The following is a 27,871-nucleotide window of genomic DNA, read 5'->3' on the forward strand; positions in this document are numbered from 1 at the left end:
ACCACACAGTTGATAGATATGCAACTAGGAGAACAGTTCATGATGAGAGGGGCGCTCAGTGGGTGACAGTCACTACAAACAAAGTTCTAGAGAAAGAGAAACTACTGCAAATAGGTGTAAAATAAAGCATGGCGAGACTAGAGAGCAATGCGCAAAGCTTTCAACGAGTACCGTAGCAGAACATTATTGAAGGATGTATCACGAAACCCAAAGTAATTCTGGTTATACATAAATGTTAGACACTCGTGGACGAAGCAGCGATAATGTGAAGGTAGCAAAGCAAAGGTTGAAACGCTGGACTAGGTTTTCAAGTGACTTTTTAAATAAAATTCGATTGGTAAATTGCACGATATCCTCACAACAGACTTCTAGATTACTTTTATCGATGTGAAGTGTTTACGCTCTTACGGATTTGACTAAACCGTGTCATATCTAGAAAAATAAATTGAAGACTTTGCTCGTCGACCTCCCGCTTCCTCTCTCGCTTTCAAAGACGATAGGTATCAAAAAATAAAATTTATCGGCCTTCAAACATTCAAGCTCCTACGAATCTCATAATTGCACCGTGAAGGTTATATCACTTACACGCTGAAAAATCAGTAAAATCGGACACACCCTCGGCAACCTCGCTTAATAGCAGCGGTTGATCGTTCCACATCTTGTCAACGCGGATGAACTAATCTCCACAAAGTGTCCTTTTCATGACTACTTGTTACGGTCTAGATAAACATCGACGGCTTTTTCCATGCTAAAAACACCATATAGGCTGTTTTGAGCAAGTAATGTAAATTTGACATTTTTCTTGTTGATGAACCTCATCGGAATCATAGCAGTCATCAGTCCAAGATCGCTGGCATGAAGCTTGTTCTCGAGAGATCTCCCGAACAATATGGCAGTACAGTGTTCAGCAAGTCAAATATGTCTCTGGCATAAACTTCACTAACTGAAAGGGATAGCATCGAAATTCTTTCAGTGTATCTCTTCATGTCAGAGTAGCACTTAGATTCTTCGTCCTCAATTATTAGTTGAATGTACTCCAATCTGTTTCCATCCCTGCAGCTTTTATCCTCTGCAACTCTCTTTAGTACCATGGATTTTATACCCAGATGGGTTTATATATGCCACATCACCCTGCTGCTTCTTTTTGTCAGTGTTTCTCATACGTTCCTTTCTTCGCCACCAGAGAACATTTTCATTCCTAATCAATGCAACTAATTTACCCCAGGTTTCAATAGCACCCGACTTCAAATGCCTCAAATCTCTTCTGTCCCAGATTTACCACTATCCATTACTCTCTACCATACAATACTGTGCTCCAAACGTACATTTTCAAGAATTTCTTCTTCAAATTAAGGACCTAAGTTTGAAACCAATAGACCTCTATTGGCTATTTAAGCCCTCTGTGCCTATAGAAGTTTGCCGGTTTTGTTCTCTTTGCTTTGCCCGTTAACAGTTATTTTTGCGTCCAAGGTAGCAGATTCCCTTAAATTCTTCTAATTCATGATCAACAGTTTTGATATTAAGTTCTCTCTAAACCCATTTCTGCTACTTCACACCACTTCTCTTTTTTCTGATTTACTTTCAATTCAAGATCTGTAGTCATTAGTCTGTTAATTCCATTCATCATATCCTGTAGTACTTCTTCACTTTCACTGAGGATAGTAACGGCATCAGTGAATCTTATCACTGATATACTTTCGCCTGCGTTCTGGCGTAACCACTAGGGCCGGAGCGAAGAGGAAGAACGCAAGACTAGAGAAAGCAGTGAGGCGACGTCAGCGAATAGCCCGCTGGCAAGGACCGTACCACGACAGGAGCGACCTCTGCAAGAAGTGAATATACACTCCTGGAAATGGAAAAAAGAACACATTGACACCGGTGTGTCAGACCCACCATACTTGCTACGGACACTGCGAGAGGGCTGTACAAGCAATGATCACACGCACGGCACAGCGGACACACCAGGAACCGCGGTGTTGGCCGTCGAATGGCGCTAGCTGCGCAGCATTTGTGCACCGCCGCCGTCAGTGTCAGCCAGTTTGCCGTGGCATACGGAGCTCCATCGCAGTCTTTATCACTGGTAGCATGCCGCGACAGCGTGGACGTGAACCGTATGTGCAGTTGACGGACTTTGAGCGAGGGCGTATAGTGGGCATGCAGGAGGGCGGGTGGACGTACCGCCGAATTGCTCAACACGTGGGGCGTGAGGTCTCCACAGTACATCGATGTTGTCGCCAGTGGTCGGCGGAAGGTGCACGTGCCCGTCGACCTGGGACCGGACCGCAGCGGCGCACGGATGCACGCCAAGACCGTAGGATCCTACGCAGTGCCGTAGGGGACCGCACCGCCACTTCCCAGCAAATTAGGGACACTGTTGCTCCTGGGGTATCGGCAAGGACCATTCGCAACCGTCTCCATGAAGCTGGGCTACGGTCCCGCTCACCGTTAGGCCGTCTTCCGCTCACGCCCCAACATCGTGCAGCCCGCCTCCAGTGGTGTCGCGACAGGCGTGAATGGAGGGACGAATGGAGACGTGTCGTCTTCAGAGATGAGAGTCGCTTCTGCCTTGGTGCCAATGATGGTCGTATGCGTGTTTGGCGCCGTGCAGGTGAGCGCCACAATCAGGACTGCATACGACCGAGGCACACAGGGCCAACACCCGGCATCATGGTGTGGGGAGCGATCTCCTACACTGGCCGTACACCACTGGTGATCGTCGAGGGCACACTGAATAGTGCACGGTACATCCAAATCGTCATCGAACCCATCGTTCTACCATTCCTAGACCGGCAAGGGAACTTGCTGTTCCAACAGGACAATGCACGTCCGCATGTATCCCGTGCCACCCAACGTGCTCTAGAAGGTGTAAGTCAACTACCCTGGCCAGCAAGATCTCCGGATCTGTCCCCCATTGAGCATGTTTGGGACTGGATGAAGCGTCGTCTCACGCGGTCTGCACGTCCAGCACGAACGCTGGTCCAACTGAGGCGCCAGGTGGAAATGGCATGGCAAGCCGTTCCACAGGACTACATCCAGCATCTCTACGATCGTCTCCATGGGAGAATAGCAGCCTGCATTGCTGCGAAAGGTGGATATACACTGTACTAGTGCCGACATTGTGCATGCTCTGTTGCCTGTGTCTACGTGCCTGTGGTTCTGTCAGTGTGATCATGTGATGTATCTGACCCCAGGAATGTGTCAATAAAGTTTCCCCTTCCTGGGACAATGAATTCACGGTGTTCTTATTTCAATTTCCAGGAGTGTAAGTGCCGCTCCTGCCAGCCGTGGCCGGATGTTGGTGGACATTATTCGCACAGTGTTAGCGCGGCCGAGCAGAGCGTGCTACGATATCAGATTGTAGTGAGCCATATCTATTGCCCTTTGAACACTGTATACAGCAAGGACTCGGATTTAAGTTGCATGTCGCCCATCACTTGCGACACCTTTGTACATTCAAGTTAAGTATTGTCAATCTGCTTTATTGAAATAAAACTATTAATGTTATTTGCTTGAATTATTATACAGCATTCCGAGAATGCAGCACCGTTTAGGCACCTATAAGAGACGAGTGGACAAGACCTTACATTTGGCGACGAGAACTCAATCTTAATCTTGGTCAAGTCCTGAGTTTTCTGATTTTGCTTCCTTCACTGTGTATTCGGTATATGTATAGCTTTAACAGTTGGGGTGAAGGACTGCATCCTTGTCTTACACTGTTTTTATTCCCACCACTTCGTCCCGGTCCTATTGTTCAACATAGGTTCTTCTATTTTCCTTAGAATTTAGAACTTCTCCCACGTTTTACGTATCACTGCTTTTTCTAGCTCCACATATCATAATAGTTTGTCATTATTTTCTTCAGTCTTGTATCCGCCAAAATGATCGTCATCTAACATTTCCTCTGTTTTCTTTCCCATCCTTTTGTACATTATTCTTGTCGGCAATTTTAATGCATGAGATATTAAGCTGATTGTGCGCTAATTTTGCGCTTATCCACCCTACGTGTATTCGAAATTACCTGGATGACATGATTCCGCAAGTCTGATTATATGTCGCCACTCTCATAAATTCCAGTCCAGAGGTTGCCGATCCCAAACATTTTAGAATGAGTGTTATCTACCCTTTCCGCCCTATTTTTGCTTTCCAGTGTTACAGACGTGCTTTAAGTTCCAACTCTAATGCTGAATCACCTGTTTCTTCCATATCGACAACTATTTCTTCTTGTATCAAGTCATCAGCCAAGTCCTGCCTCTCAGAAAACCCACCAGTGTATTCTTTACACCTACCCGCTCTCCCCTCGGCGTTTAACAGAGGATTTCACACTAAACTGTTAATGTTCCTCCCCTTTCTTTTAATTTCATGGAAGGTTGTTTTGTCTTTTCTGTGTATTGTGTCATTCCTCCCAACGATCATTTTGTTTTTGATTTCTTCACATCTTTTTTGCAGCCTTTTCACTTTGGCTGCCCTGCACATATTATTTATTTGATTCATAAGAGATTTATATCACTGTAGTACTTTCTCTCCCTGAACATTATTTTACTTCCTTCTGTCGTCGATCAGCGAAAGTATCTCTCCTGTTACCCAGGGTTTCTTTACAATTAGCTTCCTTGTACATACATTTGTCAGTCCAACGTCCGGGACTGCCCCTTTTAGAAATGTTCCGTCCTCTTCAACGGATCTGCCTACTTCGGTATTCCCTATCACAGCATCCACATTCTTAACGAACTTCAAACGTTTTTCATCGTTCTTCAGTAATTCAGTATCCCATTTCCTTCCACACACATTGTTTCAGACGATTTTCTTAATCTTCAGCCTACACTCTATTATTGCTAAATTGTGAATTGCGTCTGCAACTTCCTAGATGTAAACTGCATCCTTAGTGGCTAAAGCTGCCCACGAATTACTTGGGATTACGTAGATACAGATATCAGTGGTGAAAAACTGGAAACGTGGGCAGGGACTCATGATGTGATCCAGTATTGCCAGCCTCCTTCAACAGCGGTAGGTGGATGAGAGTGGACAACCCAGACAACATTTTCCTGTTATCGAAAGTGGCTGGGAGTTGTGTGAAGAAGATGGCTATGTCCATCCCTCCCACACAATAATAGCCTACATTCCAAATAGTGCTAAAGAGATGCCTTTCATCAAAAAGTTGTAAGAAATTGCCAAGATCCCATCGCAAATTGAAATGTATGAGACATTCATCTAAAGCTTATAGAGTGTTTCAGGACGGATCATCCCAAAATACTGTAGAATTAGCTGTGTACTAGGACTGAATGACGACAGAAAACAGGTGGCGCACAGCTACAAGTGTCTTTTTGAGACACACACATTTGTTGATGACATTACACAAGTTAGTAAGGAATTGTAGTAAGACATCTCAGTAAATGGTACAGCTAAGGGCACCTCGCTGGCAAAGAATCTGGACAAGTTGGTAAATACTGTGTGGGCCTGGAAAATCTTAGCTTGACCCAGCGCAACCTAGACACTTCACCACAATAACTACGGACCAGACTACTGCTCAGTTATCATGGATGGTAAGACTAAAGGTCGTAGCATACTGGAACAACGCGAATGAACCCTGGGGTATGAGAAAAATTTCCTCTGAGACCTCTTCACAATGAATGAACTGGAAAATGCCATTTTTGCTGTCTAATAAACTTCTTGATGACTTCAGAGTAGAAGAGATCAAGTAGTCACTGTAGCCGTTGCCACCAGCCACACTCAGTGTGGATAGGAAACACCGAAATCCGACGACGGAGCGCCAGCTACCCTGCGCGCAGAGCATGAAGTCAGTAGCTGGAGGATGTCACCTCAGTGAAGATATTGTCATATTCGTCTTGCTGCCTACTACTGATGGTAGTCAAGTGGAAATAAAGAAGTCATTGTCGCCTTCAGCTGCCCGCATCTTCACATAGGAGAGAATCTTAGCGTGCTATTCGGATGGTGTTTTGTTTGATTCCTATTTGGAGTGGTAGTAAGTAGGCAAAATACAGGACTACGTTAGGTTCGGGGCGCTATTCAGCCGTCAGTAAATGAAGTAGATCAGTTACAGGCAGAACTAAGGCAACTAAATGGTGATATCCTGGACCCCAGAAACTTTGTATAGGTTAATTATATTTTGTATCTAAATGGGGCAAGGATACTTTTGTATTTTTCGATAATTTGGAAACAACTGCTAGGTCGGGAAATCGGAGTATGTGCAGCTGTTGAGTGCAGCCACGCTAAAACTTACGAGGTGTGCTCCTAAATATATATGGAAACACAGTCGTTCGATATCATCAGGCAAGGCTTGGTAGATGGGTGTAGGAGGAAGGATACGTGAAGATATCACAGTGAGCAACTTAAAAGTTTGTTCCAAAAACGTGGGGAATCAATCACGGAAAAGGAATCTTGCAGGGAGCTGAGAAGAAATAAAATGACAGGTTTTTACAGGGTTTACAGCCAAAAATATCTGCAAGAGTTCTCGTCGAATTTCCAGAAAAGCAGCAGAAAAAACGATGGTGCTACCCAAAGGTAAGGTCACCAAGCCCCGGGAAAAGAAGGTCGTATTTAATAGTGATTTTAAATGTTTTGGATGTGAACACATAGGGGATATAAGGCTTAATTGCAAAGAAATCAAGGGGGTGCATGTGGATGGTTTGAGAATTCTGAGCAGAATTCTAGGGTCAGAAATTTCCAGACGTATGGAAAACAGCCAGAGGGCAGACTTTGCTCCTTGCATTGAAACAAGGAAGGCGGTGGTGTGTCCAGTGAGAGTAAGACATTTTCCTGTCTGGTTACATAGATTCCAGATCACAGGTTCCTGTCGCTAATAAGGGTATACTTAGTTAAATCAACCACACTGAGCATTAATCAGCATAACTGAGGGTTATGTACATTCACTCATTTTAACCATAAATTATTTCCAAATGGGGGAAGGTAACTTTTAAGTTGATGTCGAGGTTCTACCCGTGCTCAGCAGGGAATACGCAGTCATTATCGGTTCAGGTTTCCTAGTTGCACATTGCACCAAAGTTGAATTGGAATGATGTATAGTAGAACTCGATGGAGCATCGTTTCATCTTGGTTCTATGGCCAGAATACCATTACTGTCACGAGGGTGCACCAAAGGCCACAGGCAACAACAGGGTCCCTTAAAATCAACTCAATGGATATCAACTGAAAGGTACCGGAAACATAATCTGAGATTACGTAGAAGCAGAACAGACAGAGTATTTTAGCAGTGTTTAACCTTTACATGGAAATGAAGAATTGCATAAAGTGAAGTATTTTGTATGACATAGTTTATCCTAAGTATGTGAAATTAAAGGGAGCAAAGTAATGTCTTTCAGTGTTGATAACTCTAGGCGACCGAAGATTTTCGGTATAAGAAGTCACCCACATTCTGCCAACGGCGTTGTAAACAGGGTGGAGGAGCGGACCGAGGTCCAGGGAACTCTCTTGTCCTTGGGGTGGGAAACAGTCCCTAAAGGCTGAAGAATAAGCAATGATGAACGGCGTGAGGATGCAAAAGTTAATGTAAACCACTGTATTAAAGACACGTAACGTAGACCCACAGGACACGTCGTCTTTAATTGAAAAAGTGTCATGACGATATCTCCTTTGGCAAAAGATTCCGGAGTAGTGCCCCATTCGGATCTCTAGGAGGGGCTGCCAAGGGGAGGTGACCATGAGAAAAAGATTGAGCAATCAACAAAGGGATAACGTGCTACGAGTCGGGGTGTGGAATGTCAGAAGCTTGAATGTGGTAGGGAGAGTAGAAAATCTGAAAAGGGAAATCCAACTCTCAGTCTAGGTGAAGTGGAAAGAAGACAAGGATTTCTGGTCAGATGAGTATAGGGCAATATCAGAAGCAACAGAAAATGAATATAAAGGTAGGACAATGAGCGTGTTTCAGTGAACAGTTCAGTGATAGTGTTGTTCTTGTCAGAATCGACAGCAAACGAACACCGACAACGATGGTTTGGGTATACATACCGAAGTTGCTAGCTGAACATGAACAGATAGAGAAAATATAAAAAGATATTGAAAGGGTAATACAGTACATAAAGGGAGATGAAAATCTAATAGTCATGGGAAACTGGAATAAAGATGTAGGGGAAGGAACAGAAGAAAAGGTTACAGGAAGAAAAAATGTTCAAACATGGGCGAATTCCTAAGGGACCAAACTGCTGAGGCCACCGGTCCCTAGACTTACACACTACTTACACTAACTTGAACTAACTTCTGCTAAGAACAGCACACACAGCCATGCCCGAGGGAGGACTCGAACCTCCGGCGGGAGGAGCCGCGCAGTCCGTGAAATGGCGCCTGAAGCGGCGCGGCCGCTCCACGCGGCTAAAGGTTAAAGGAGAATATGGGCTTGGGACAAGGAATGAGAGAGGAGAAAGACTGACTGAGTTCTGTAGTAAATTTGAGCTAGTAATAGCGAATAACCTGTTCCAGACTCACAAGAGGAGGAAGTATACTTGGGAAAGACAGGGTGATAGGTAAGATGTCAGTTAGATTACACCATGGTCAGACAGAGGTTCGGAAATCAGATACTGGGTTGTAAGGCGTACCCAGAAACAGATATGGACTCACATCACAATGTAGTAGTGATATTAGTAGTGATAAAGTTCAAGAGATTACTCAGGAAGAATGAATACGCAAAGAAGTGGGATACAGATGTACTAAGGAATGACGAGATACGCTTGAACTCTTCTGAGGCTATAGATACAGCAACAGTGAATAGCTCAGTAGGCAGTTCAGTTGAAGAGGAATGGACATCTCTAAATAGGGAAGTCAGAGAAAAGCTAAGGCGAAATGGGTACATGAAAATTGTGAAGAAATCGAAAAAGAAATGACTGTCGGAATGGCTGACTCAGCACATAGGAAAGTCATAACAACCTTCACCGTCATTAAAAGCAAGGGTAGTAATATTGAGAGTGCAGCGGGAATCCCACTGTTAAATGCAGAAGAGAGAGCGGATAAGTGGAAAGAGTACATTGAAGGGCTCTGTGAGGGGGAAGATTTGTCTGATGTGATATAAGAAGAAACAAGTGTTCGATTTTTAAGAGACTGGGGATTCAGTGTTAGAATCTTAATTTAAGTGAGTTTTGGAAGACTTCAGATCAAATAAGGCAGAAGGGATAGAAAGTATTCCATCAGAATTTCTAAAATCATTAGAGGGAAGTGGCAACAAAACGATTATTTACGTTGGTGTGTAGAGTCCGGCGACCGTGTGACTTTCGGAAAAATATCTTCCACACAATTCCGAAGACTGCAAGAGCTGACAAGTGCGACAGTTATCACACAATCAGCTTAACAGCTCATACATCCAAGTTGCTGACAAGAATAAAATACAAAAGAATGGAATAGAATGTTGAGGTTGTGTTAGATAACGATCAATTTCGCTTTAGAAAAGGTAAAGGCACCACAGAGGCAATTCTGACGTTGCGGCTGGTAGTGGAAGCAAGGCTAATGAAAATTCAAGACAGGTTCATAGGATACGTCGTCCTCGAAAAAGCGTTCAACAATGTAAAATGGTGCAAGATGCTCGAAATTCTAAGAAAAATAGAGGTAAACTAATGGGAGGGACGCGTGATACACAACAAGATGGAATAATAATAGTGGACGATATGGGAAGCTGGATAATTCTCTACCATGGTACAGAGAGCAGAAATGAATTAGGTATACGGTTCACTGTAACACAAAAAATTAAACATATAGTGCGTGGATTTACTGGAATAACAGCAAGAATCTGAAAATTGAGATTGGAGACCCGATTCATAACCTATTCATTGATCAATGTGCATCCACCTACAGAAGTAGCAGATGACCAGGTTAAAGACGCCTTTTACGAGAACCTCGAAGGAGCCTACGACGGACGCCCTGGGCACGTTGTGAAAATAAATATTGGAGACCTCAATGCAGAGATAGGAAAAGAAGATAATTGTCGTCCAGCAATAGAAAAGCATAGCCTCCATGAAATGACAGCAGCTACAATCGCTTTGTAGGAGCATGAAGTGTTTCACTTCAACGCCAAACGATAGGCTATACTCTTAAATTTACTATTAAATGAAAAAACGAAAATTCAAACTTTTGACATTTATTCAACAATTTGCAATTCAATTGTTGGGAAGAATTTTTTTAATTTTTCATTTGGCACAGTGTTTAGACCTTGTTTTTCCTTATCAACTAGAGAATCACCTAGTTCTTGAAATGATGTATGAAATGTTTGAACAAACACTGAATTTGTAGTGAAATCTGGGTTTCGGTTTGGAATGATTCACTCAAATGCTGAAGAATCCTGATATTGAGCATTTTTATCATTGATTGTCTCTGTTTTCTTCATCTCAGTTATGTCTTTCCTACAGTTTTCACAATTTATAGAGCCATAAGGTATTTGTGGATATAACTCGGGCACATACACTGTGCCTCTTCTCACCTTTTTTTTTTGTCTCTAAAGAAATAATATTTTTTCATTGCATTAAAACAGTGCCCTCTTACACCACTGCACTTTTAACAAAGTTCAATATAGACACAAAAATCACTTAAATCTCTCCTTCAAGCTGTAGTTTTACTTGTAAATGAACTATTAAAAGAATACCAAGTTCCACAAAAATATTTAGATTCAAAAATGTTGAATGTAGGGGTAATAACTGCTTTACACTAATACCATGTTGCACTATAACGGCTTACGAACAGTAATATAAGAAGCGAAAGCTGCAGTCACTGAGTGATTGTTCAGACAAGAAGTGCATGGTTGGAGGGAGACTGTCTTTGTTTCAGCATGTTCCTAGCTTGCATGCATAAACAGCAACGAACTTGCTCAGCCTGCATACGGCGACTCAACTGTGTCGAAGTGGAATGTTTGGACCTGAATTTTGCATCAGTTCTTAGATTCTTTCATACCTAAGTTAAATTGCAGTTATAGATCCTATGTTCAATATTTTAGTTTTCCCAATTAATTTGCTATTCTCTATTGGCTATTATTAATTGGCTATTTGTTTAAATTGTATAAAATTAAAGTAAGCAATCAGCTAAATTAAATTATGGAATATGCTGACTGGTTTTGTTTTAAGGTGATAATATTTTGATGTTTCTAACATTCCAAGTCACCTTCCCATATATTTCAGTTATATTCCTATTTGTGAAAAGTAGATTTGGCCAAAATGCTGCTATTAGTGTAAAACAAGAGTCAGAAATTTTTTTTAGACAAGGAACCCTTTCTTATCCCATATTTATATTTTTTCATGTGATTCACAACAGCACTAAGTATATATGGAAATATTTTAAGAGTTGTAAATTAAGTAGCCTAGAAAGAAATTAAATCAATGTTTCAACTTGTATTTATAAAAATTAATTGGAACCTATGTATCTCTGAAAAAAAACATAAAAAATTATCCAAAATGACATTTTTCCCCGCTTTATAGCTCAATTAGGACAGCTCCAAGAGTGATTTTAAAAAAAGTCTTTTTATACTTTTTTGACCAGTTTTAGAAAATTTTATGTAACTATATTTCGGAAACGGTTTGGGATAAAAAGTTTAAATTTGACATCTTTCTTAGTCTCAAAGCCCACTATGAGTACACCAAGTTTTAGCAAAAGCTGAAGTGATGATGGAAAATTATTATTTAAATAAGTGTCGATCTCACATGGAATGGCTCATGTATGCCATGAGAAAGAGGACGAAAGTGTCCACTAGTTATATTTAACTGACTGTCATAAGATAGCTTATTAAAAAAGAAAGGATTATTGTTCCAAATATCATCACATAAGTATCAACAGATCAGTCTCTCACTATGAATATACTGAATTCGTTTAACATTTACCTCGTATATTTATTTCAAAGCCTGACCATGTCCTTGCATATAACATGTCCCTCTATATTTTTGCCACGTAATTATTAGCTTTTCTTATACAGTTATTAAGCAAGAGGAAGCAAAATATTTCAGAAGTCGGACTGATCCATCATTGGCGAGGTATGAAACGATAATTTATCAGATCACTTTCTTTTATCATGTGGTAGGGGACCCGCAGTTTTACCAACATGAAATCTCAATTTACATTTAATTTGAACTGCATAAGGTGATTGGCTGACCATATTATGCTTGTACTTTTCAAAATTACGACAGTCAACGTCTTTATCTTAGTGAATAGGCCGACATAAATCTGTAGAAAAGTAATGTGAGCATCATTATTATTTGTGAATAATGTTACTCGTTGTTGTAAGCTTTACCAGAGAATGAAGTTATTTGCCCCTTGAGAAGCAGAAAGTAATTACTGCCCTCATTCTTCACTTCCTTTCTGTCCTTCCATCTTCACAGGTAGTGGTGAAATCACAGACCGTACAATATTTTATAAGGGCTGTAGACTGCCATCACTGTCTTCAGAACACTTGCTTTCACACTCATTACTTCCGTGACATTCAAATTTTGAAAATTTTCCTTTATATGTTGGCGACTTTACTAATTCTTCAAATCAACATCAGTCCGTTCCTTCATTGCCATACTGTGACAATTCAAACTGTGCAGAAATAATAAACACTGAAATAATTCAAAGTACTAAACAATTTCTGGGTGAAAGCAAGAAACAAGCTTGTTGTAAATGGGGAAGCTTGTTGATTGTTCCAAGTAAAAACAATTATTGCCTTGAAGTATAACAGAAAGCTAAAAAAATATTTCATTTTAGACCAATAATATTTGTCATTATGACATGAACGTTAGGTATTTAATTATTGTGGCTTGAGACCAAACTACTCTAAATAGTTTGCTGATGCATTCGCATCCAAAGTCAAATCTTTAAAGTTTGTTTGATATATAAGCAATGTGATTCGAAATTTATAACCGTTTTGGAGTCATATGGATCCGAACAGGACAGCAGAGTTAAGAGAAAATATGGAGTAATGTTCATCTAAATGTATTTACAGCTCACTGACTCCTTCAGCGAAATTTCACATATGAATGAGACCTTACCCGTAAAACCGTTAGCGTGAGACCTCACGAACTAAAACAGGTGTTTCATTAGCAGCGTGAATAAAAGTATTTAGGAACAGGGATTACTGCTACAGGAGTCAGCGAATATTGGAAAATGAATAAAGTTCAGTGTGTTGCCGTTAAGGAGGAAATGAAACAATGTTGACAAAATGCAAATGGTTATAGGCCACAATTCTAGACTAAAAATGGTTCCAGGAGACTGTACAAGGAAATTTGGTACTTGAATTGCGGACGTAAGTAAGAGGGTGAGTTCATCCAGTTTCACAAGAGGAATAAGCTTAGCGTTCAGAAGACGTGTTCAAGCGAAGATAGACATAGATGATCAGAGTGCGTTGAGGGAGCGGAGGAGACGAGAACACGAGAACGTTAGTGCGTAGCTGACAGTCAGGCCACTGCAGTGTTGTCGATGTACTGCCGGGGAGCGAGAGCGCGCTACCGCCGCGCATTTTCGAAAAACTCAGTGTTATCCTACAAGCGCGTTTACTGAACACATTTGGCTCCAAGGTAATGATGTCCTGACGTGTTGCGACTAAGATGGCTACTCATCTATCGATAAACTGTAACCGATCTATCGAGTGTAGAAGCTGCTTCATCGTGGGTCTCCACCGTGTACTCGTTCTGGTTTCGTCACCATTGTTGTTCCTACACTAGGGGAAAGGAAGTGTTGCACTTTTTTTAATAAATTTCGGTTTTAAAATTTCTCAAAGATTAAAGAAAACAATGTCATTTAACGACGATAACGCATAAACTAGAAAGCATTTCAAGTCACGTGCGATAAAGAAATCATCCTAGTGTCTACCGTTCTTGTCCATACTTTGTTGTAGGCGAATGGAATAATTGTCCGCAAACATTCCAACCATAGCAACGTAAATTTCTCCAGTTTATCGAGTAATGGCTTCTGAAAGAGCTCCAACAGTCCGTGATTTTTCAATGTAAACTCAAGATTTTAAATTGCCCTATAAGAAATAATCGCACAGAGAAGGATCCAGAGATCGAGGAGGCCACACCACAAGCCCAAGCAAAGAAATGAGGCTACCTCGAAAATGTTCATTTAGAAAACCCATGATTCTTTTAAGGTAAGGGAGGCAGCCCCATGCTTTAGAAATTAAGCATTATCAAGGTCAGTTTGATATCCTCTCAGTTCCAGAGCTAAAAATTCTCGCAACATCGTGAGGTAAACACTGTGAGTTGACAGTCACAGTGCGTCTATTTTCTCGGAAAAAAGTAAGGTCCAATGATACCAAATACGGCTAATCCAACCCACACAGTTTCTCGCTGTACAAGGGTAGTGGAACTAGACTCGGCAATAGAGACAGATTTTTGGACGCTCGAGGTGACCATTGCATTAGGCGCAGCTTCAGAACCTTCCCTGAGCAGCAACTCAATTCGCGGACTCCTTTGGTGTCACTGAAACGGCCCGTGGGCCTGGCGGCCGGCCTTGTTCCGCTAGTAGCCAAGCAAGAGTGTGGGAACCCCGTGGCTGAATGTGGAATGACACTTCTTTAAAAACTGGCGTCGCCGGGCATTCCGGCGCCGGCCTAACTGCTTTACAAGGGCCACTCGCGGAGGTCTCGTCGATTATTTTTCAACCAATACCGGCAATTTTGTTTGTTCATACCACCCGCTAAAGGAAAATCTCACAACTCATTGTCATCTTTTCTGCAAACATTTACCACCGTTCATAATTTTGGTTGAGTTACTGAAAGATCATAATTTGAAAAGGATGAATGTAGAAGTTAAAATGCAAAAGGCGGTCAAATGACCTGTCTGAAATACGCAAAGCGTGATCATTTCACACCGCGATACACGGAGGTCTGACCTCGACATCATGTCCAAGAGCCGGCCGCGGTGGTCGTGCGGTTCTAGGCGCTGCAGTCCGGAACCACGGGACTGCTACGGTCGCAGGTTCGAATCCTGCCTCGGGCATGGATGTGTGTGATGTCCTTAGATTAGTTAGGTTTAAGTAGTTCTAAGTTCTAGGGGATTGATGACCTAAGATGTTAAGTCCCATAGTGCTCAGAGCCATTTGAACCATTTGAACCATTTTGTCCAAGATTTTAGATGTTTCCTGCTGTTCTAACTGTCCGCAGAACTTCACAAGCTGTTCCAAATCTCACCGTTCCTCTCGTTCTGAAGTTGCTGAACCAACATACTACTGCTGCACGAGATGGGACGTCACCGTGTTGACCAACATTGAACTGGTTCCAAAATAATCGCTGCATCAGCACTACCGAATGACCGTTTACAACAAAGGTTGAAAAATGGCTGTGCCTTCCGGGCAGACCACTGCCGTAGTAATACCTGTCAGGCATCTCCCCTTTCAATTTGGTTCGGTGATTATTACACAATTTCATTTGCCTTTGGTGTATCGAAATTTTCACTGGTTGGTATTAATCTGACGGAATATTAGGATTAGTGTAAACCACTGATTGATCTCATAGTACTTGCATGATTTGGGTAGCAGTAGTGGAACTAGACTCGGCTATAGAGACAGATTTTTGGACGCTCGAGGTGACCATTGCATTAGGCGCAGCTTCAGAACCTTCCCTGAGCAGCAACCCAATTCGCAGACTCCTTTGGTGTCACTGAAACGGCCCGTGGGCCTAGCGGCCGGCCTTGTTCCGCTAGTAGCCAAGCAAGAGTGTGGGAACCCCGTGGCTGAATGCGGAATGACACTTCTTTAGAAACTGGAGTCGCCGGGCATTCTGGCGCCGGCCTAACTGCTTTATTAGCGAGTGTAGTGTGGCCTCCTTTTTCCATGTGTGGGTCAAGGTAAAGCGGCGCCGAGCTGGACTCCGGGTAATGTGTTTATTACGAGAACAGTACACCTTGGGACGACGAAAGTCTCTACATTTCGCGTTTCTTAGATGCCACCGCGCCCCGCCAAAACGGCGCCAAATAAATCGTTTTAAGGACGAGATGGAACTTGTTTTTCCAAGGAAGCTTCCCTCATCTTGTGAAATGTGCCGGGGGTTTTTGGCTGCAGGACCGCAAGGGCATTGGTTCTGTTTTTTTTGGAGAACAGGATGTGTACTGCACTGCAGTGATTGGTTGAGGAAGCTCGGGTCTCTTTGCTAGAAAATATGATTGGCACGATAAACACTGCTGCGACTCATAAGTTCAAATGGCTCTGAGAACTATGGGACTTAACATCTATGGTCATCAGTCCCCTAGAACTTAGAACTACTTAAACCTAACTAACCTAAGGACATCACACAACACCCAGTCATCACGAGGCAGAGAAAATCCCTGACCCCGCCGGGAATCGAACCCGGGAACCCGGGCGTGGGAAGCGAGAACGCTACCGCACGACCACGAGCTGCGGACATCATAAGTTAATTAGAGAACATTGGTCCATGTCTCATAGCTATACAAACGGATGCTGATAACACAAGCGTTACATAATTGCAATTTAGTTTTTAGTTTGAGTATTCCATTCTTCCATACTCTGTTTTTCAATCCACCCGTAACAGCCGATGCTTTGGCAATTATGTTGGTAACCTCTGTGCCCACAAACAAGTTGCTACCTATTGTAGATCCCAAGTAGATAAAATCATCGAATACCTGTAGAGGATTGCCGTCAATGCTGATGGATGGAAGGTTGGCGGTTCCATGCGCCATGATCTTACTCTTTTGGAGGCTGATGGTAAGACCAAATTTTCCACATGAATGCAATAACTTGTTGATTAGATACTGCAGCTCATCCTCTGAGTTTGCTACCAGAGCTGCATCGTCTGCATCGTCTGCATATAACAACCTGCGAATAACAGTTGTATTGACGTTGGTCTTGGCTTTGAGATGGGCAATGTTGAAGAGATTTCCATCAGACCTTCTTTGTAAATACACTCCCTCCTCAGAGTCTTTAAAAGCAAACCACAGCAGAAGGGAAAAGAAAATGCCAAACAGAGTGGCCGGCCGGAGTGGCCGAGTGGTTCTAGCCGCTACAGTCTGGAACCGCGCAACCTCTACGGTCGCAGGTTCGAATCCTACCTCGGGCATGGATGTGTGTGATGTCCATAGGTTAGTTAGGTTTAAGTAGTTCTAAGTTCTAGGGGACTGATGACCTCAGAAGTAGAGTCCCATAGTGTTCGGAGCCATTTTCCTAATTATGTTACTAATTCGGCTTCTAGAAAATCGAAATTTTTTTCTATCACTCCCCCATTAGTTCTATATCTTGGGAAGCCATTGCTCCCTTCACAGTTGCCAAGAAAATTAGTTAGCGAGGTAAAAGTTGCCGGTTAGATTTATTGGGTATTTAATTATGCGTGCTATCTTTCCATGATTGCTGTCATCTGTTTCGTTCCCTCTTTGATGGAATCTGTATTTGAATTCTCAATTACTCAAATATTTCATCTCTCTTTCTTTGTCTGGCTGAAAGAAACGGTCGTTGTGACCTCTCACGGTGGTGCGTGTGTGCTAGACAAGTCTATTATATTCAATCGCCACTCAAAACGATTTTTAGAAGCGTGTCAACGGTCTTCGCTGGAAAGCCGATGTCAGTTTGAATCACAGACTAGTAGCACACTGAATCTTCGCCTATCAAATATCGATTTCAGTTAATGAAGTAGTTAATTGCAATTTAAAAATTCTATTCCACTTTAGCCTTTCTCGCGTACTTGAATCCAGATCTTAACCAAATCACATTGGCTGTAAGCCATTCATTTTATGTGTTATACATCGATGCTGACATACATGTACAAGTAAAACCGAAACAAACAATAAGCAATACAACAAATACACATTTAGTAATCATGGATAAACAACACCCGGGTTTAAGATTGTCCTTTTGGTTTCGTCTCAAAAGACCCTTCAAAGAAATTATTAAGGAGTAGGTCACATCATTCTTGTGACTGCATACAGTTGTCAGTGGCAAGCAGTGTTCATTGAATTTTTGCAAGTGGTTTTGATACTTTCCAGGCACTAAATGAAATAAACGTACAGTGTGGAAAAAGAAAGGAAATTTTATTTTCTTAAGTTTAAGTGTCTTAACTATTGTTCATATCAAGGAAACAAACGAAGCGGAGCTGTCGACATTACACTGCGTTCTGACTGATCCAGTCGACGTAGTAGGAAACTTCAGCATAGACACCTGGCGAGCCTGCAGTGGCACAGTCGTAACCATCCCAGGAGGCGACTCCCACCTGCTGCGCGTTCACCAGTAGCGGACCTCCTACATCATACTGAAAAAGAAAGAAACATTCTTAAGGTTATTCAGATAGTAAATAACACTTGAATTGTCCTGGAACATTATAAATGAATCTAATTCTATCCTTTGAAGGCAACGGCCTTGCCGCAAAGGCTACACCGGTTCCCGTCAGATCACCGAAGTTAAGCGCTGTCTGGCGTGACCGGCACTTGGATGAGTGACCATCCAGGCCTCCGTGCGCTGTTGCCATTTTTCGGGGTGCACTCAGCCTCGTGATGCCAATTGAGGAGCTATTCGACCGAATAGTAGCGGCTTCCGTCAAGAATACCGTCATAACGACCGTGAGAGCAGTGTGCTGACCCCACGCCCCTCCTATCCGCATCCTCCTCTGAGGATGACACGGCGGTCGGATGGGCCCTGTAGGCCATTCATGGCCTGAAGACGCCTTGCTTTTAATTCTATCCTTTGAAGACTCCGGACAACAGGTGATCCAAGAAAACAATCAAGCCTCTTCCAAGTTACGGCTAGATAAGCGTCGACTACCTTGGCTTGTACGTTGTTTATCACTTTATCAGCTCACACGTACTTCACTACTTTGTTCCACACCCGTAATCCTCATCACCTCATCTCAATCGTAGCACAAGTACAATACTGGCTGTAACAAAACTCAAAACAAATACTGTCTCTATCGTTTCTATTACCTTGAGGTATGAAATGCCACAAAACTTAGTACCCTGAAGCACTTTAGAAGAAATCGAATCACTTTATGCTACGACCAAATTTTGCCTCAGTAGTGCTAAATAGATCAGTTCTTCTCGTTCTAAACCCCCATTGATCGAAGTGCTGCATTGCTTGACACACCAGACGCATATCCGGAATGAGTTAAATCCCTCTCTGGCCATCCAGGATTAACTGTTCTCTTCAATAGAGCAATAGACCACTTCACCATTCCAGTCAGCCTAGACACATGAGCCTCTGCTTCGCCTCCAAAAGGGGTGTGTTCTCGACAGACTCTAAAATTCTCTTCTTCTTCCCCATATTTCTTCTCGTCTATTTTCGTTTCTTCTGCAGTTCTGCATATTTCCATTTCATCACACTATACTATACTTTTTCTTTATACCACAGAGTTTCCTGCGAAACGAGAGCGATCCAACAAATGGTCTTTTGTCTTTCTGTTTTTACCGATACTAAGATAAGGACGTGCGATTTGCAGTTCGGAATTGATAAATACGTGCATTTGTGGTGACACGTATGACAACTTTTTACTTCGTGCATGTGATCATAAAATTTACTGCCAAAACACGGTAGTTTTCTGTAAAATATTGGCGTAATTGTAGAGCGAGAATTCTCTGATAGACTTTTCTCGATGACATGGACGACTCTTATTAAACTTGAACGAAGCTGCTTTTATTTCAACATACAGCACAAACAACTTAATTTAAGGTCAGATCACAATAGGGCAAAAACAAAATCTTTACGATATAAAAGTATAATTCAATACAGCGGTTACACCAAATCATAAATAATAAATTAAAATTTGCTGGTGCAATGTATCTTCTTATTAATTTTTTCAATGTGGTTGAAATTGAGTAAATTTGTAGGAATTTCTAAGTTGACGAAACATTATTATGCATATCTCATTCAGACTGCAATTCGCCCGGGAGTGCGAATGGGTGGGGTACTTTAAACTGACTTCTCGTTTCGTGACCGTGCGCCCTGTCCACACCACGTACCTGATAATCCCGTGGCGGTCGTATTGTCCTGCTCCACACTGCTGTTGGCTTGCCTGAAATTATCTATCGATATATGCAAGTGAGTTTTAAGGGAGCCACTCAACGTTAAAACACAACACTGTCCTATGTCTGGTACGAACATCTATATTCTGAGACGATATGGAAACCACAGGTTCCACTGTTTACACTCTAAATCGTAAATTTCATCCCAGTTAATAATCTTGATGATTAACAGTCCAAAATATCATTCGGACGAGCGTGCGTGTAATCGTCGCGGCGCGGCTGATTGTTGATAATGCGGAAACGCGATGATCGAACGCACGTCCTCACGCTCGCTGCAAGACACTGGCACTTGACTGCACTCTTTTTTGGTAACTAATTATTACTGATTCACGTTAGTTCATTCCGGGAGACCGAACACGGCACGGATGATTGATGCTGTGCGACACGCAACGAGAGGATACATAAATACGTTATCGACGGCACTGCTCATTTTTAATTACTTCTTGACGCACTTTCCTCTGAAGCATTTCCATATCATCACTTTACTATAATAGCACTGGTAGCAACACTTCAACTTCCATACTAACAATGCCTCTCACATGCAGAGCTACACACTTCACAACATACCAGTTTCGTGTCCCGCGCTCGACTGTCTAGACGCGGCTGCCGGGAAGATACTCAATAACTAAACAAGCGATACGACAGTACGGTTACAAGATGTTTGACGTAGATTTTTATCAGACATAAATTCTCGCCTTTCACGTAGATATGTAACTTAATGAACAAAACAGGAAGCACAATGTATCTTGAGTAGTTTTTTTATTGTTAAAAACTAGAAACAACAATTTTTTTCTGTTTTCTGACTCATTTTATGTGGGCCGTCAAGATATCCCCTCGTGTGCCAACCTGTTCATCTGAGAAATTTGTTGGATGTAGTCCAGTCTCTGTTTCCTCCACCCTTTTTATGTTCTGCAGCTCCTTTTAGTGCCATGGACCTTTCCATATGATAAATCTGTCGTTTCGACGATATTTTCTATTTCAATTTCCTCACACTTTTCCAGCATATATTTCGCCTTGGGTACCCTGCACTTCCTATTTACTCCATTAGTAAGCAATTTATATATCTGTATTCCTGGCTTTCCCATGAACATTTATGTACTTCCTTTTTTCGTCGACAGGAAGAATTTCTCCAGTTGCCCAAGATTCCTCTACAATTACCTTTCTAATAACATTTACGAATGCTCTTTTTACAGCTATCCACTCTCCTTCAATTTAACTACTTACTGCGTTATTCCCTATCGCTCCACCCACATCTTTCGTGAACTTCAAACGAGTCTCATCATCCCTCAGTACATCAGTGTCCCATTTCAAGCCTTACTGGTTCCACCAGACCTTCCCTTAAAACTGAATGCACTCATCCTCAACAGAAAATTGTGGTCTGAGTCCGTATTTGTTCCTCGATACGTCCTACAATCCAGTATCTGATTGTGGAATCTCAGCGTGAGCATTAGTTAAGCCAGTTGGAAGTTTCCAATGCCTCCAGGTATTTTCCAAGTATACCTCTTTCTCTTGTGATTCTTTAACAGTGTACGCACTACAGCTAGTCCAGACGTACTGCAGAACTCAATTACTTTTACTCCCCTCTCTTTACTACCACCACTCCCATATTCTATAGTACCGATTTCGTCTACTGCTTCCCCTACAACCACATTTCAATCCACATAACCATTAGATTATCATACACCTTTACATACCGAATTACCGTTCATGTATCCTCATACACTTACTGTGTATCCTTATATTCTGCTTGTGACATCGATATGTATACGTGAAATATTGTTAACGCCACTGGTTTGCTATTGAATCTGGTGAGAACAGGCCGACCACTAAAATATTCACAGTAACCCACTTCCTGCCTTATCTTCCTACTCATAACGAATGCTACTCCTGTTAATTTTCTGCTGCTATTGATACTACCCTATGTTCATCTGACGAGAAATTCTTACGTCCTTTCCATTCAGTTTCACTGCCCATCATTATATTTAGGTTTCCTTTTCAGACTTTCTAGCTTCCACTCCACGTTCAAATTTAAACGTTCCAGGCTGCGAGTCATAAAATGTTATCCTTTTATTAGCTGTGTTGTCTATATCTGATGTTCACCTTGACCTTGGCAGTCCCCTCAGGGATATTCGAATGGTTGATTAATCTGGGATCTTTTGCCGTTGGAGATATAATCATGACACTGTTTCAACTACGGGCCACGCGTCCTGATGGGAACACCTAGTGTGTCTTAATGCATTGCTTCCCACTGACTTGTACATCATCGTGCTGTGGATTATTGCTGAGTCTTCCACCTTTTAAGCTCAGTTTAGCGCCAAAAGGGCAAGTGCCCTGAAACTCTGTCCTCTCGTCCGCGTTCTTTGACAAGGCTGCTGGTAGAACGAGGGTGACTTCTTATGCTTGATGTCTTAGGCCGCCAGTGCTGATGATTTTCATTCAAAATTTAAGTAGTGGGTAGACTCGTACGAGGGACTCTTGATGTTCCGATTACTAATCAAAGATGTTTCCAGAACTTAGGGATAAATAGCCATAAAAAAGAAGTGAACACTATTAATTCAAAGCATGCCACTCAAATTTGAGGAGTGACTACCTCTAATTCTCAGATTTTGATAATATTCTGTTGTATCTCTATTCCTGATTTTGTTTTCTGGCCAATCTCACAAACCGTAATGAAACTAGGTGTTGATGTAGTAAGATTTTATAAGGCGATGGTGGCGGCACATGTGTTACTAGCGTAGGGCGCCCAAACACTTGTTTCTGGAAGCGTCTGCTACCCTATGCCTGGCTGGGATCTCGTAAGCGCTCATCTGTTACTAGAGCAGTGTCTGGTTCTTATCACGGCTCCCAAGAGAGAGTTACAATTAGACTTCGTGTGCTCTTTTTTGCGAAAACTGACTGTATCACGATCTTGCAAATTCAGTTGAGACTAAGTCTCAACAACATCATCGCTTAATCCGTCTCTTAGTAAGCGACTATTGTTACTGTAATCATTCTCCTTGACTGCACAACATACTATAAGGGAATTACCTGTCTCAGAAGTGGAAGAAACTCCACTCAAGACCTGAAACTGTTTTTCTATTGAAACAGACTATCGCTTGTTATGTTGTTGTCAAATAAATTATAAGCTTTAATTATTCTCCTTTAACAGCCAAACATATTGCCAGTATTCCTTTTCGATCATCTAAACATTCTCTATTGCAAAGTTAGTATACATTGACGGCAAAAAGATCGCAGCACCAGAAAGGAGTTGTGCGACATAAACGAAAATTATGTAATAAAACTGAACAGGTACAGGCGTCCTTACGATGTTATTTATTACATGGCTACCAGTTTCGGTGCTTCAGTGCACCATCTTCAGGCTTTAGCTGACGCTGAGAGGTAAACACCGTCCGTATACACGATTCATCGGTGGCCAACATCTACGACTGTTTTTCGCAGATTACTTGGAAGAGCGATGTTGTGTCTCCAACCGTCAACTATCAAGTTGTTACTCGAAAATTAATTTTAAACTCGTAAGAGTTCTCAAATCACTTTTTTCTCGTTTTACGTGAAATTGTAAATAGGATGTTATCCCAAACATCGGTCATCTCCATGTTTTTTATATTTTCGATAGAACATAATCTGTCTTTGTATGTGGCTATTTTTTACGCTGTCTCAGAGGATATATCAGTGTCTTAATTTTGCCGGCCGGTGTGGCCGAGCGGTTCTAGGCGCTTCAGTCTGGAACCGCGCGACTGCTACGGTCGCAGGTTCGAATCCTGCCTCGGGCATGGATGTGTGTTATGTCCTTAGGTTAGTTAGGTTTAAGTAGTTCTAAGTTCTAGGGGATTGATGACCGCAGATGTTAAGTCCCATAGTGCTCAGAGCCATTTGAACTATCTTAATTTTCGCAACTGTAAAACCTGACTCTTTATTTGGATGTCGTATTCGTGTCACAACACTGAGCCAACTCTTGTGTCTTTCTAAGGAAACAAATAATATTTCAGAACAAATACACTGTGGTCTACACACCATTGATTTCTCAAAATTAAATCAAGCAGGAAATGTAGAAAATTAATAAGGTAAAGCAAAACATTTGATAGCAAGGGGAAAACATGCGCAAAGATATGATATTTAATACAATTACAGGGTGTTACAAAAAGGTACGGCCAAAGTTTCAGGAAACATTCCTCACACACAAATAAAGGAAAGATGTTATGGGGACATGTGTCCGGAAACGCTTAATTTCCATGTTAGAGCAAATTTTAGTTTCTTCCACCTACGCTCAATGGAGCACGTTATCATGATTTCATACGGGATACTCTACCTGTGCTACTAGAATATGTGCCTTTACAAGTACGACACAACATGTGGTTCACGCACGATGGAGCTCCTGCACATTTCAGTCGAAGTGTTCGTATGCTTCTCAACAACAGATTCGGTGACCGATGGATTGGTAGAGGCGGACCAATTCCATGGCCTCCACGCTCTCCTGACCTCAACCCTCTTGACTTTCATTTATGGGGGCATTTGAAAGCTCTTGTCTACGCAACCCCGGTACCAAATGTAGAGACTCTTCGTGCTCGTATTGTGGACGGCTGTGATACAATACGCCATTCTCCAGGGCTGCATCAGCGCATCAGTGATTCCATGCGACGGAGGGTGGATGCATGTATCCTCGCTAACGGAGGACATTTTGAACATTTCCTGTAACAAAGTGTTTGAAGTCACGCTGGTACGTTCTGTTGCTGTGTGTTTCCATTCCATGATTAATGTGATTTAAAGAGAAGTAATAAAATGAGCTCTAACATGGAAAGTAAGCGTTTCCGGATACATGTCCACATAACATATTTTCTTTTTTTGTGTGTGAGAAATGTTTCCTGGAAGTTTGGCCTTACCTTTTTGTAACACCCTGTATATCGAGTAATAATTAGATAACTAAATATTCTTCAAGGAGATCGGAGCGAAGCAGAGCCACTTTCAAAATGCTTTAATTTGATCGCCCTTACGGGTTTCAGGCGACTGTGCTCACCTCCGTTCTTCTACAACTGTGTAGTACTTCAGTAACAGTGTCGTCCGGTTCTGCCGTGCCCCTCATTGATTATTAACAGAAAATCAGCTACGAAGTTCATCAACATCTATCAGTGATAAAATAACAATAACTGAAATATTTTACGTCTTCAGATGCATTTACATTTTTATGACTACATAAATCAGTTTAGACTTCTGAGACAACATTCATGTTTCCAACACTTTCTGCACATTTAGTGTGTTCACCACAGCCTCTATTTTGGGAACTACCACAATTTTATCTTGCAAATTTGGCTTCGTATTCCTAGTGGTACATGAATAAGTATTTTTACATTTATATGAATTATCCTGTTTACCACTACGACCATATTCACGAATGCTGGTTTGCCTCTGCTCAGCTGCGTGACGCTATACTCTGCTTCCTTTTGCATTCACTTCTGCGTTGAGTTACATATGCACTACTAGACATTAAAATTGCTACACCACGAAGATGACGTGCTACAGACGCGAAATTTAACGAACAGGTTGAAGATGCTGTGGTATGCAAATTATTAGCTTTTCAGAGCATTCACACAAGGTTGGCGCCGGTGGCGACACCTACAACGTGCTGACATGAGGAAAGTTTACAACCGATTCCTCATACACAAACAGCAGTTGACCGGCGTTGCCTGGTGAAACGTTATTGTGATGCTTCGTGTAAGGAGGAGAAATGCGTACCATCACGTTTCCGACTTTGATAAAGGCCGGTTTGTAGCCTATCGCGATTGGGGTTCTACGTATCGCGACATTGCCACTCGCGTTGGTCGAGATCCAATGACTGTTAGCAGAATATGGAATCAGTGGGTTCAGGAGGGTCGGTGATACGGAATGCCGTGCTGGATCCCAACTGCCTCGTATCACTAGCAGTCGAGATGACAGGCATCTTATCCGCATGGCTGCAACGGATCGTGCAGCCGCGTCTCGATCCCTGAGTCAACAGATGGGAACGTTTGCAAGACAACAACCATCTGCACGAACAGTTCGACGACGCTTGCAGCAGCATGTACTGTCAGCTCGGAGACCATGGCTGCGGTTACCCTTGACGCTGCATCACAGACAGGAGCGCCTGCGATGGTGTACTCAACGACGAACCTGGATGCACGAATGGTCAAACGTCATTTTTTCGGATGAATCCAGGTTCTGTTCATAGCATCATGATGGTCGCATCCGTGTTTGCAATATCGCGGTGAACGCACATTGGAAGCGTGTATTCGTCATCGCCATACTGGCATGTCACCCAGTGTGATGGTATGGGGTGCCATTGGTTACACGTCTCGGTCACCTCTTGTTCGCATTGACGGCACTTTGAACACTTGACGTTACATTTCAGATGTGTTACGACCCGTGGCTCTATCCTTCATTCGATCCCTGCGAAATCCTACATTTCAGCAGGATAATGCACGACCACATGTTGCAGGTCCTGTACGGGCCTTTCTGGATACAGAAAATGTTCGGCTGCTGCCCTGGCCATCACATTCTCCAGATCTTTCACCAACTGAAAACGTCTGGTCAAGGGTGGCCGAGCAAGTGACTCGTCACATTACGCCAGTCACTACTGTTGATGAACTGTGGTATCGTGTTGAAGCTGCATGGGCAGCTGTACATGTACACGCCATCCAAGCTCTGTCTGACTCAATACCCTGGCGTATCAAGACCATTATTACGGCAAGAGGTGGTTGTTCTGGGTACTGATTTCTCAGGATGTATGCAACCAAATTGCATGAAAATGTAATCACATGTCAGTTCTAGTATAATATATTTGTCCCACGAATACCCGTTTATCATCTGCATTTCTTCTTGGAGCAGCAATTTTAATGGCCAGTAGTGTACAATATTTTCTTGAGTTTGAAGTCTATACTTGGAGAATGGTTGCAGTTGATTAATAAAAGAAGATTAAAGAAATTGAGTAGCGAAAGTCAAGGGAAAGTCTTTGGCCTGCCTGACATAGCACACGCTTGAAGACAGAAGCTTTCAGGCAAATTTATAAACGATGAAGACAAAAGACGACCACTCACCTCACATTTTCCTTTGCCAGATTCTCCAGCGCAGATGTTGGTCTCCCTCGTGTACATGTAGTAGTTCTCATACGTGGCCGCGCAGTATGCGTCCAACCACACGGGGACGTCAACCTTTCTCAGGCCACTGACGAAGGATGAGGACGACTGAAACAAATAGTGTGTATCAGTGTTATATGCCCTGACTGGGAATCACTCACTCCCAGCTATCATCGTCATCAGCATCATCATCATCATCATCACCATCAAGTACAAAAATACTACACGGTATTAAGTCTTCTGCTCGAGACAGTTACTCTTACAAGATCTTTGACATCTGACCAGATGTCAAACGTGACGGGTTCACCAGGCCCCCGCTACATGATGCGCTAAAAATGGCTCTCTGCTCACAACCGTTGACTGATTTAATAGAAAGCTAGCAGGCGTAGCCCACAATCACGAAACTGTGGCTAAAAACTACATTGTCGGTGGCAGTGGCGCTTTGAATATGGCCCTTAACGGTGAAGTCGTTAACACCCTTATTTAAATGTTTTGGGGCGAATGTGGTTAATGTAACTAATTACTAGGCGATGAAACTACGATGTGAACCCTGAAGCCCTCCATACCATCCTCGCTTGTGGATACAATGGAAAACGGAAAGTGCATGGGGGAAGTGGCCTGCAATTTGTAAATTTTGAATCCTGAAGTGTTCGGAACCTATATAGACTACGATTCACCCAGACTATGGTTTCGGGAACAGAGCTATATAACCTGGACTCCGCAACAATACAGGAGACAAGATGAATGGGTGAGGGTACTCGAAAAAACGATGAATCCGTACAGTTTAGTACGTTTCGTAATACGTGACAAAGTAGCAAATTCAGATAAGGAATTCAAAACTGT

At 42.4% G+C, this 27,871-nt stretch overlaps 1 protein-coding gene across 1 annotated transcript in view; it reads right to left on the reverse strand.

Annotated features, from left to right (window-relative positions):
- LOC124795962 (trypsin-1-like) overlaps positions 1-25,002 on the reverse strand; it is a 163,715-nt gene extending 138,713 nt beyond the window's left edge. The window contains exons 1-2 of the mRNA XM_047260043.1: positions 24,937-25,002; positions 18,021-18,163 (exon numbers count right to left, since the gene is read on the reverse strand). Coding sequence (XP_047115999.1) covers positions 18,021-18,163; positions 24,937-25,002 — 209 coding nt within the window. The remainder of the gene's footprint in view (positions 1-18,020; positions 18,164-24,936) is intronic.
- Positions 25,003-27,871: the final 2,869 nt, after the last annotated feature.

Source organism: Schistocerca piceifrons, chromosome 4 (genome assembly GCF_021461385.2).
Source record: "Schistocerca piceifrons isolate TAMUIC-IGC-003096 chromosome 4, iqSchPice1.1, whole genome shotgun sequence".
NCBI lineage: Eukaryota > Metazoa > Arthropoda > Insecta > Orthoptera > Acrididae > Schistocerca > Schistocerca piceifrons.